This window comes from Nicotiana tabacum, chromosome 7, assembly GCF_000715075.1.
Source record: "Nicotiana tabacum cultivar K326 chromosome 7, ASM71507v2, whole genome shotgun sequence".
Taxonomy (NCBI): Eukaryota; Viridiplantae; Streptophyta; class Magnoliopsida; order Solanales; family Solanaceae; genus Nicotiana; species Nicotiana tabacum.
This window is the reverse complement of record NC_134086.1, coordinates 106,589,421-106,602,240: the sequence shown is the minus strand read 5'-3', so window position 1 is coordinate 106,602,240 and position 12,820 is coordinate 106,589,421. Positions and strand designations below refer to the sequence as shown.

Here is a 12,820-nt window from a genome sequence, read left to right as displayed (position 1 = left end):
AGAAAATTTAAAAGGAGAGTATTTATATTTGTGTAAGTTTATCTAATATATGCAACTGAAAATCTCGATTAAGGGGGAAGGATGACTCGTCTAACTATTTGCCACAATAACTCAGCTATAGGGTTTGGCTGAGGAAAAAAGAAAAAGCTTTGAAGCTACGACCTGAATAAGATTGAATTTTCCTACATGGTAGAGAGTTAGCTTCGTAACACGCCGTTTATATCTAAGATTATTGAAGAAATAAATACTTGCTGGATCATATTTTCGACCTTTGTAACTAGTGGTCCTACGACAGCCCTAATGACAATCTTCAAGCCACGTTCATTTCAATTTTCTACAAGGTAGAGATTCAGGTTAATGGTTCGTACTAGATATCCTAATATTGTCAATAGTGGTACTGCTATTATACCATTGAAGGAAGAAGAAAAAAAAGAACAAAACACAACACTTGGATGCAGAAATTTACTGAAATATTCATCTACTTCCTGGTACATCTATTACAAACCAAAATCTTGTTTAATATACAAAGAAATGATACAAGATGACAGTAATTACAGTCACTGTAGATTTTCTTACTCATTCATGGGTAGAATGGGAGCCTTTGCCTCCAAGTGTCTGAATTATGGCCTCTAGAAGTTTGATTTCCTTATCTCGCTTAGATATCTCTTCTTGCTTTGCACGCAGCTCTTCCATGTGCAGCTCAAATACCCCTACAACCACAGAGGAGCATGTAAGTGCAAATCCATTTTGTGAGGACATGGCTGGAAATGACAAGACTCAATTTTATAAAAACACTCCATATGACTGATTGTGTAATATCATGGTCACTCTTGTTTTAAAACTGAAGCAAACCCAATTTGGTTAATCTCTAGCATGAAAACAGGTAAAGACAACTGAGTAAAATGACAGTTAAGATGGCAAAATGACGGATAAAACTCTCTTGGCTAATCTAGACAGCTTAAAATTCCGCTGCGCTCGACAAAAGACTTTACATTATTTTTGTCCCGAGCCCACACTCTAAGCCCTAGCTATCTGCATCACAAAAAGGAAAAAAGATAATAGAGGAAGAGGGCAAATCACCTATAATGAGTTCGAAACAAAAGGGGGATGTTGACAGTAGCCAAAATAGAACTAGATTATAGAGCAAAGTTCTTTTTACCTGTCCTAAAGAATGAAACTTCTAATTTTTGAAAAAAGAAGAAAAGGAACAAGAGAACAAAAGAGTATCAGAGACTAAGAGGTTGATGATTAGGCAATACAATTGGTACTTGAGTTCCTTTCATTGAGGTAGGGAGGTTACAAACTTACCATAACTACTTATACAAGCACATATTCACTGTAGCAAAAGTCCATAAAGCAAATTGATTTGAAGACCATATACCATAGAGCTCTGATCAATTAACGGCTGAATTTCTAAAAGAGTCAGAAGCACATAGCCACATACTTGTGGTATTTTCAAGCTCTCTTGTAATCTCTTGTGCACGTAGTTCAGCAACCTTCTGAGCTGCCTCAGCCTGTCTTTTCTCAGTTCGTGCATGAGCAGCAGCAGAAATAGCATTATCTAATTCTCGCTCTAAAGTCTGAACTCTTTGTTCAAGAACCTGCAGCCATAGAATAGTCATTACTTTCATTAATAGTGGGAGTGAGCATACAAAAACAACAATAGTTACCCCTCGTCCCAACAAGATTACACCCCCTTACACCAGTGACAAGCCAAAAGATTCTTCAAACCTCGTGCAATTATCAACCATGACTGAGCTTCTTTGAGGTCAAATAAAGCTGGCTGGCCTCAATCCTCACTGATTACCTCTTCTCAATACATATTATTGGTGCTTTCTTTTGCTATAATTTTCATTTGAATGTTGCATCCAAACTTTTGCATACATTTCTTCTGGTAAAATCTACAAAAATTGCATGCTTACGGACACTAGTTTCTTTTGCCAGATGGATAAGCCTCCCACATCTCTTTTAAATGGCCTATTAGGAGGTATAGACACTAACATGCCAAACGTGCTGGCTTTTGTATAAAATTAGACCCACTATAACCTTTTCTGGGTTTTCCTATTCAACTTCATTGCATCTCTCTTTCAGTTTCTGGAGATAAATTGGAAACCACAAAACTTATAGGGCTAATGAATCAACTAGGTTACCAGAAGAAAGGTAATTTAACCCAATAAGTGTTTTTCTATTCAACTAGGTTACAGTTCGTCTTGCTTATCTTTCTTCTTGTGTGAAATTGTTGCTTCCTCTTAGTTTGTCCATTTTACGCGGAAATTAAAGCTACAGTTACAGATGGTATCCAACTATCCAGTCAAATCCAACTTGGGGGCCCAAGTTATTCAAAATTTGCTGCTTCCTCTTGTGTTCACATCTACTCTTGTATTAAACCATCATTGCAGTTTTTGCTTTAGGACACTAGGATGCCTTGGATAGTTGCTGACCTCATCTGGAACTAGTGGAGATATAAGGATTTTTGAAGTCCTCTTACACCTTAAACCAAAGATTGCCATAGATGGCTCATTTTCCTTTTAGCCTCAGAATCTTTATAACAACTTTGCTCACAGTTTGAGAGATGTCTGAACTTGAAATGTAGATGGCTCAATTTCCTTTTAGCATCAGAATCTTTATAACATCTTTGCTCACAGTTTGAGAGATGTCCAAACTTGAAATTAACGCACTACTCAGTGGGACTTCTCTGATGTGGTAGCTAAAGCACATCTAAAGGCAACGCAACTTGCATCATTACAAGATTGGACTTGTGAGGGGAGTTTAAAATCAATACCTAAAATTTTTTCAAGAGTATCTTGTGCTTGAGCTTTCTCAAACCTTTTAGTTAGTGATATGATTTTGTGCTCAAGCTGCTCTATGTTCTCTGTTTTCAGTTTAGCTCTTTATAAGAATTCTGTGTTATTCCGCGCATTGATTTTGAGATTCATTCACCAATAACAGATTGACTTTTTCAACTAATCAAAGTAGAGTCCCATTATACACACAATAATTAAGAGTAATGCATCCAGAAAACAAAATAAACAAATTACAATAAAACTAACTCAATAATTCCTTATCTCAGCTATTCAGATATAGTAAAAAACTCGCCATAAATAAGAAACCTCTACTGATGAACGAGTGATAAAGAGTAGGGATCGAACCTTAAGAGTACGGGCTTGTTCGGAGGTGAGAGAGGCTTTGGCAAAGGTGTCTTCGTCGACGTACACTGCTTTCTTCACGAGTAGCTTTTGGAGAGAATCCAGATTCGACGCCATCTCCGATAGATTTCCGATCGCAGCGCTCCATCTCTCACTCCCCACTTTCCCCTTCTCCTCCATTTCCTCTCTCTCTCTCTCTAGCTCCGAAGTCCGAACCGGGGCCGGACCCTAAAGTATATCACAGTTGACCCGTTAGTTGGAGCAAGTTACTGTTTAGCCTCTTGAGTTTATTTTGATTTATGAATTGGTCCTAATTTTATTGAAAATAATACTAGTATATCTCATCTTAAATAAATGCCAAATTACTGAATAATCAGATTTCTGGTGAAAAACATGATCCTCATCTATTTTCGAAGAAATTAATATATTTAACCAGTAATTACTTTACAAAAAATTTACTCATCAAAATTAACCAAAATTTCTTTAAACGTAAACGGTCGATTTACAAAACTCATCAATCATCAAATTTTATCACAAATGTAAAGAGCATTGAAGGAAAATAGAATTAAAGTGGACGAGGTGAGTTATAACACATTCAAATTAAATTAATATCCGCTCCTTGAAACTCTATTAGTTATTGGGGAAAAAATCTTCCCAATTAGTTGTTTAGAGTACATTATTAATTATTATATATAGTAGAGAAAACAGTGAGATTCTGGATGAACTTACACTATCAATTCCTCACCCCAAAGACGTAGCGAGAGTCCGAGACAACAAACTATGTGATGAATTTAAACTCTCAGAAAGTGATGCCTCACACTAATTTCCTAGCATTAATTAGTATGTGAAATGAAAAAGAATGTCTATCTTATGAAATATTTACATGAGAAATTAAAGTTTACAGGGGCTCAAATCTTACTAAAAAATTTCTTCTCTTATATATTCACGGTCCATCCTCAATTAAAATAGTTAAAAGAAAAAAATAGAAAAAATAAATAATTACAACTATATTTCTTTTTCAAAGATTCGTGATCTGCTCTTGATAAAATAATGTGCTATGAATCTCCAAATACATACATATAAATTTATACTAATCACTTTTTCTTAGGCTACTTATATTTCTTTTTCAAACATGCGTGATCTGCTCTTGATAAAATAATGGGCTATGAATATCTAAATACAGGGAGAAATTCAAAAATCGCCAAATTTATAAGTGGTTATTCAAAAATAGTCACAGTTTCAAAAGTAATCGAAATTTAGCTACTTTTCATGTAAAGATAAATCTCAACGAAAATACTGTTCAAAATCCGAAAAAATACTCCAATATATTATACTGGAACTTTTCGCATGTTGGAGTTCCAGCATAATATGCTGGAAGTTCATATACAGGTGCACCGATCTCCAGTATATTATGCTGGAACTTTATATGTTACAGCAAAATAGTGGCTATTTTTCAATGACTTTGCAAATGCTGGCTATTTTTGAATGGCCAGTCCGAAAACTGACTAGCCCATGCTATTTTGACCTAAATACATACATATAAATTTGTACTAATCACTTTTTCTTAGGCTTTAAATGCTATACTAATCACGGGTTCACTAGCCTAACTCACAGGGATTGACTGGCTCATTATGGCAACGCTATTTGCACCCACCGATATTTGATCATACTAGTCTTAAGGTACGCGCGTTGCGCGTGTATTTTATCTCAATAAATATAAAACTTTGAAAAGTTAAATAAATATTATATTAAATTTTTTGTTTGAGTTTAAAATTAATATTAACAAAAGTGTAAGTTTCTAAAAATAATGATTGTTGATTCTATTTAGCTAACTCAATAAAGTAAGAAACTCCACTTATAAGTCCTTAATCATCTCATTCAAAAAAACTTATCAAAGACAGTCTTTTTTTTCTCACGACCAAAATGCAATTGTTTTATTTTCTTAACCAATAAGAAATACAACAATAATTATTTTCAACAGAATAAAAAATGCTATTGCAAATGTATTGGTTTCAATTCTTATGTTTTGATTAATCTGCTCTTCCTTCGTTTTGTAATTGGCTTTTTTTCTCTGTCCTAGTACATAACTTTACATTTGAAAATTTCTTTCTATGGAAGTAAGGGGTCGTTTGATACGTGAACTAAATTATCCTGGTATTATAATCCTGAGATTATAATCCTTAGACTAATTTATCCCAGGTGAGAGGTGGGATAAAATAATACCAGATTTGATGGGATAAGGTGGAATAAGATGAAATATTCAAGATTAAGTTTGGGACAAAGTTTATACCATATTTGGTTGTTGGTATAAATTTATCCCCGGATAAATTTATACCACCAGCCATTATACTACCAACCAAACATAGTATAAATTTAGTACCACACTTTATCCCACCTTATCCCGTGTACCAAACCACCCCTAAGAGTCTAAGATTGTCATGGAATTTTTTAATGTTAATAGATTCTGAAAGGATATATTAATTATGAGCAAAACATGGAGTTTATGTTAAGAAAATTTTAATTTTGGCACATATTATTAGTTACACACCTAACTTGCTCGTAGTCTTAGTTACTCATTCGAACTTTATTATTTGATAGTAGATATCCCATGGTCGCTGACATGACAAAGCGCATTGACACACTCATTTAGGCGTGTGAGAGTGGTTGTCAGATAAAGTATCTTTCGTCAGTTATCACATAGTCATATACAATACTTATTCATATGAATTGTGTATTTCTTTTTGCTTCTTCTTAATACAATGCATATCTTATCCCATTTAATTTTATATTTTTAAATTTTTTTATTTGGAAACAATGGCTATGATTCAACTGTGTATTTCTTTTTTGGGGTCAAATTTGTAATAAATCCTAACTGAAACTCCATCATTTGAGCCAAACAAAAAAAGTTTTATCCAAAATAATGGAGTACCAACAATGTATTTCTTGTTATTTTTCCTTAGACAAATGACTATTTATTTTAATTGTATATTTTTTATTTTCGAGTCAAATTAGTACAAAGAAGTTGGTTGGAGCTCCATTATTTTTTTGCCTAATAAAATATGTACAACCAAAATAATGAAGTTGCAATTGTATACTTTATTTTTATTTTTCCTTTACATGCAATAACTATTTATTTTATTTCAACTGTATATTTTTTGGGGGAGAAAAAATATGTAAATATACTTGCTTAAAGCTCCATTATTAAAAATATATAAATATACTTGCTTAAAGCTCCATTATTTTTTGTCAAAGAAAAAGTTTTAAGCAAAATAATGCAGTACAAACTACATAATGTTTCTTTTTATATATCTTTTAGATGTACCAATTATTTATTTTAACTGTATATTTCTTCTTTTTTAGATAAATTTGTCAACGTTTAGACTGAAATTTTATCATTTAAACCAAATAAAATAGATATATTTAGTTGTTAAATGAAAACTTACCCATTAAAATTTTAAGAATATCAATTACTTTCGTTTGAAAGGGAAATAAAGAGGCAAATTGATAAAAAAACAAAAATTACACAATATTTTCGTCGTTGTTCTTATAAGAAAAAAAGCTTGCTTTCTATACTTTTGTACTTTTAAAATATTTTTTGTTGTTATTGGGAAAGATATTCAATATCAAATAAAAATAAATGAACAAATACTTATAGAGAAGCAATATTCTCAATTCAGAACTATGGTAAAATAAAGCTCATTAATTTAAAAGGTAAAAAAATTATAAAAAGTAAATCTTATTTGATTCTTGTGTCCTAATTATTAGGACTTCTAACGTGACAAATCAAATAAGAAAAATTCTAATGAACAATGTTTTAGTTGATTTCAAAGTGTTAAATATTAGGAAATAATTATGTGACTATATATTTAGTTGTTAAATGAAAACTTACCCATTAAAATTTTAAGAATATCAATTACTTTCGTTTGAAAGGGAAATAAAGAGGCAAATTGATAAAAAGACAAAAATTACACAATGTTTTCGTCGTTGTTCTTATAAGAAAAAAAGCTTGCTTTCTATACTTTTGTACTTTTAAAATATTTTTTGTTGTTATTGGGAAAGATATTTAATATCAAATAAAAATAAATGAACAAATACTTATAGAGAAGCAATATTCTCAATTCAGAACTATGGTAAAATAAAGCTCATTAATTTAAAAGGTAAAAAATTTATAAAAAGTAAATCTTATTTGATTCTTGTGTCCTAATTATTAGGACTTCTAACGTGACAAATCAAATAAGGAAAATTCTAATGAACAATGTTTTAGTTGATTTTAAAGTGTTAAATATTAGAAAATAATTATGTGACTATTTTGTCCACTGTGAATTCTATTTTAAAGGGGTAGAAAAGGCGAACGATATTTCACTAAGGGCCTTCGTGCTTTTAATATAGTATAGATAAACGTAAACCTTCATACTATTATGGAGTAAAATATGTTCATTTCCATTGAAAAGTAATGTCTACCTTTCTTTTATTGGTTATTAAATAAATTCTTTAATTTTAATTTATCTTTTAATTTATTTTAGTCCAACCATTTCAAATGGAAACGGAAGAAAGAGTGAAAATTTTCTATTTGGTATGAGAATACTTAAGCCAAAGCGTGTTTGTGCATAGTTGGAATAAGTAAAAGTTTAATACGGTAAAGTTTAGTTGATTTCAAATTCTTAAATATTTAGGATTCTTACATAATTTAAATAAGGAAATAGATTCAATAGTAAAGATTATACTTGGTTTAAAAGTCCTAAATATTAGAAAAATAACTAAAAGACTTTTTTGTTTAATGTAAATTCTATTTTTAGAGGGTAAAAAAGGCGAACGACATTTCGCTAAGGGCCTTCATGCTTTTAATATAGTATAGATATATACATAATACTACATGCAAATTTAATTTTAATTTATCTTTTAATTTATTTTAGTCCATGCATTTCAAATGGAAACGGAAGAAAGAGTAAAAATTTTCTATTTGGTATGGGAATACTTAAGCCAAAGCGTGTTTGTGCATAGTTGGAATAAGTAAAAGTTTAATACGGTAAAGTTTAGTTGATTTCAAATTCTTAAATATTTAGGATTCTTACATAATTTAAATAAGGAAATAGATTCAATAGTAAAGATTATACTTGGTTTAAAAGTCCTAAATATTAGAAAAATAACTAAAAGACTTTTTTGTTTAATGTAAATTCTATTTTTAGAGGGTAAAAAAGGCGAACGACATTTCGCTAAGGGCCTTCATGCTTTTAATATAGTATAGATATATACATAATACTACATGCAAATTTCCCTATCCATACATTTTATTTTTAAGACTTGTTCAATTAATCAAACAATACTTATATATTTGCACAAGCCTGGCTTCACTTTTTCAGGCCAGGTCACATGTAGCTATACATTAAACACCTTTATATTCATTTTTGTTTCCAAATGCAAGATGAGCATATTAAACGGAGGCCGATAAACCAAATGGTTAATGCATTCAACTGAACCATATCTTTTCAACACGAAGCATAAATATTGTATGTAATATTAAAATTTATACATCTTATATTACAATTTTATTATTTAAAAGGATAACGGATCCATCAATAAAATCATAAAAGTTGAAGTCATTAAATTTTATTGATTTATATATAGAGTATCTTAGTTTTGCCTCTAAAAGTAAGTCGTCCTAATATATACCTTCTCATCCTCGCTCTTAATCACCGGGAACAAACACAAAGCATTAACTAACTGTTTTTGTCACTTTGGTAAAGCCAATCATGTATAGTCAGACCTCTCATTCTTATATACTACGGAAAAGAGTCATAGTTGTCCTTCTATTATCAAATATTTGTTATATTTATCCTCCGTTATACTATTTAAAGGTATTTACCCTTGCCGTTACTCTTTTTAATATTTCTACCCCTTATTTTAACGGACAACTGAGGCTCCATTCCAAACTGGCACGTTGCAAAAATCTGTTGATACCCAATTAAATAGCTAACCCATATCCAAAATGGCCTAACCATCTACCCGATTCGAAGACAAAATATTTTTCATTCCCACTATATTTTTTGCTAAATGCATCGACTTTTTCTCTCCCTATCTCTCATGTTCTTTCTCTTTCTTCTCCTTCCACGAACTACCAATGATTGATTTTCATTTACCTAAATGGCTTAAGAATCTAAATTAATTTTTTTAAGCTTTTGATTAACCTAATCCAAGATTCATGAGAAGAATTTGGTCTTGCATAATTTTTTTTATCAATAACGTTTAGGAAATATTGTTGGATCTTTTCATTTTGGGTTTCTAAGTTTCTTTACTTTCAACGAATATTAAAGATTTTATGTTCGAATTTGTATTTCTTTTTAGGAAATGATCGATGAACATTTCATCATGGTTGCCAGCAGTAAGTTCCTTGATTATGAAATAGAAGTGGCATATATTTGTGTTAAGGGAATGTTAAGATTTTGAATGGAATTGGTCGAGATTCAACGAGTTTCGTGAAAAGGGTTTATCAATTTTTGGATAGGGATGAGGAAGAAGGGGTGGAAGGAAATATTGAAGATGATTATATCACTAAATTTCTTTTTTATGATACCAAAAAAGATGGTACATAGTTTGATTTGCTTTGGAAGGAAAGATCCGAATTTTTGATATGGGTTGCCTAATTAATTGGGTTTCAACAGATTTTCACCACGTGTCAATTTAGAATTGAGCTTGCATTAAAAAGAGGGCAAATATATTAAAAAGAGTAGCGGCAAGGGAAAATACCTTCAAATAGTATAACGGATAATAAATATAACTAATATTTAATAGTAGAAGGACATATATGACCCTTCTCCGTATATACTAATAGCTATTCATTATAAAAATCAAGTTTTTTTCGGAATCGGTCTTTTGTGTTACTATATTATACTCCCTCCACTTCAATTTATATGAACCTATTTTCTTTTTAGTCCGTGCCAAAAAGAATGACCCCTTTCCCTTTTTGATTTACCTTTATTTTACGCTACAAAATTCAAAGTTTTTTTTTCTTAAACTTTGTGCCCAGTCAAATGGGTTCACATAAATTGAAATGGAGGGAGTATTATTTATCCTCTATAAAAATATTTCAATATAGCATCCAAAAAATATCAAAACAAATGCGGCTGTTATAAAGATGTATGACTATATTGTACGCGTGGTGCTCATCATTTTGTGTTCTCAAGAGTATAAAAGCTAACAAAACTGCTCCGTTGTTAACATGAATTTTGACTAGAAGATCAGTTTTATATGTCTGGACATGAGAAAATACCTCGTTTTAGGTTAGCAGTACTTACTTGTCGTATACCGACACGTTTTCTTAGACGAATTTGAGGGCATTTAGCTAGCCTATATCTCCATCTCCACTCTTCTTGCTCCACCAACAAGCTCTCGTAGCAATAGTAGCCCTTTTTTTTAGCATCTTAGGAAGCCGTGATATGATAAACATAATTATTTCCGTCCATGTGAGGCCGGTGATATGAGAAGATAATTTCTAAAAGAGAGTTTCTTTGCCTCGTTTCTCCTTAAGAATGAGTAACTATGGGGCAAAAGAAATTAAACTGGAAGCCCTTCATTGTCTTCATCTTTTACTTTTCGGAAAAAGCTAAAAATACTCTTATTATTTGTAAATAGTTTATTTTTACACTCTGTCTATCTATTGGTACAAAAATTTATACAACGTTATCTTCTTATCTAAAATTACCCTTACGACTGACGGAAATTTCGGTGGTCCCTTTTTAATATGTTGGTAGCACGTAATTGGGCCATGTGGCTCCCTTGTCCAGATCAAATTTAACCCGCTCCAGATTTAAACTCGCCCTAATTTATTGGATCAACCACTGGAAGTTTTTCAACCTTAACCCCGTATCTTATCCATTTCCATCTCTTTTTCTGAAAAAAAAAAACAATGGCTGTAGTTTTTCAAGTGGGGCTCCAAATTCTTGTTCCAACCAAACTCCATATCAAGGTTAAGCAATTAATTCCCAGCAACACCCAATCAATTTTGAGAGACGAATTTCAGATTTGGAAGCTTTTTCAAGCGAAACACCAAAGGGTTCTTCAATATTGGACTATTTTTCTCCAAGTTTTCACTCAACAAGACAATGAACATTCACAAATATTCTCCAAATCAATAGCAAACCAGGAGAATTTCAACATCAAGCAATCTCATTTTTTTAAATTTATAAACTTGCACTTTGACAAGCACCCAATCCGTTATTCAGAAAATCCCAAAAATGAGTACTAAAATTCAACACCAAATTTGTGATATAACTATTAAGTCAATCTGTCATCTCACCAAACAATTACCCAAACAAACAATATCAAGAGATTCTAAAAAATAACTGTCAGGATCTAATACACTAAATACGAGTTTCGTAAACTCAATTGGAAATCACAATATTTTTGGGACAATTTTCTGGATTTCTATTAACTGAAAAACGGAGCTAAAGGATTACAATTGCAGAAAATAGAAAAGGAAACTAAATTGAAGCTATTCTACAGTATCACCATTGAAATGGAACTTGCAGAAATAGAGTAACAAGGGATTAGAGAAGAAGATAGGAGAATAAAGAGAGAATTTAGGAGAGAATTCGAGAAGAAAGAGAGTACCAAATAATTCACTGCCTTCTCTTTCCTGTTTGTTAGCATTTAACCGTAAAGGTTTTGCTTGGATTTGAGCTGACGTGGCTAAATCTAGGCCCTTGTGACTCATTTATTCTCTTCTATTTTCAGCCGTCCATTCTAGTGTTAGTTACCCTCTCCTAACTAATTAACCATATACTCGAATTAGGCAAAATTAAGGGTCATGGACATGACATACCCTTCCTCTTAAATTAATCCTTAACCTCAAGGATTAGCATCAAAGCCTGAGAACTTTTTCTTGAGAAAACATAATCTTCCCAAGAAACATCTTCAGGAGGTAAGTTAGACTGAACAAGGACCTTAACAACAACAGTGTTACCTCTTCGAATCAGTTGTCTTTGCAAAATGGCCACTGGTTTAACTAAAAATTATCCTTCTTCCTAGTAGTAGGCAGAGTAGTTTGTACAACCACTTTGGTTCCTACTTTTTTCTTGAGCAAGGAAATATGGAACACTGGATGAACTTTAGAGTCCGGTGGAAGCAATAGTTTGTAAGCTACCTGACCAATGCAACTGATGACTTGAAAAAGACCATAGTACTTGGAGCTGAGCTTCAAATTCTTTCTCAACGCAATGGATGTTTGTCTATAAGGTTGCAACTTCAAATATACCTTGTCTCCAACTTGGAATTCTCTTTCAGTTCTCCTTTGATCAGCAAATTGTTTCATTCTTTCGTGAGCTTTGAGGAGGTTATCTTTAAGTAGTTGTTGCATTTACTGTCTCTTCATGACAACATCTCCAGCAGCAAGGGTCATGGTCTCAAGCAAAGGGCCCATGGAGAGTTTTGGAGGAACATACCCATTCAGGGCCTCAAATGGAGTACATTGTAAGCCAGAATGGTAGTTCGTGTTATACCCCCATTCAGTAAAGTGCAACCATTATTTCCCGTGTGTAGGTATATGGCTTGTCATGCACCTGAGATAACTTTCAATACACTTGTTGGCCTTCTCAGTTTGGCCATAAGTTTGAGGGTGGTAGGTGATCGCAGCAGACTCAACCTAAGGATGAGTGGGCGCTAATACTTTTACCCAATAG

The 12,820-nt window shown here is 32.3% G+C and overlaps 1 protein-coding gene across 2 annotated transcripts; it reads right to left on the bottom strand.

The window, feature by feature from the left end:
- Nucleotides 1–448: 448 nt before the first annotated feature.
- On the bottom strand, nt 449–3,427 carry LOC107763627 (uncharacterized). 2 transcript variants are annotated; one of them, XM_016582116.2, is made up of 3 exons: nt 3,150–3,416; nt 1,445–1,601; nt 449–710 (listed from the first exon to the last, which is right to left on the bottom strand). In XM_016582116.2, exons 1-3 carry the CDS (start codon nt 3,324–3,326, stop codon nt 577–579), a joined length of 468 nt encoding a protein of 155 aa, XP_016437602.1. In that variant the 5' UTR covers nt 3,327–3,416; the 3' UTR covers nt 449–576. The 2 variants fall into 2 exon arrangements, with proteins under 2 accessions (XP_016437602.1, XP_016437603.1); XM_016582117.2 differs by having other exon boundaries at nt 572–710; nt 1,382–1,601; nt 3,150–3,427.
- Nucleotides 3,428–12,820: the final 9,393 nt, after the last annotated feature.

Coding starts and splice junctions, on each gene's coding strand:
- LOC107763627 (XM_016582116.2), bottom strand. CDS start 3,326: ATGGAGGAGAAGGGGAAAGTGGGGAGTGAGAGATGGAGCGCTGCGATC. Junction 1,602..3,149: donor AACAAGCCCGTACTCTTAAG/GTTCGATCCCTA, acceptor CTATGGCTGCAG/GTTCTTGAACAAAGAGTTCA. Junction 711..1,444: donor AGAGCTTGAAAATACCACAA/GTATGTGGCTAT, acceptor CTGTGGTTGTAG/GGGTATTTGAGCTGCACATG.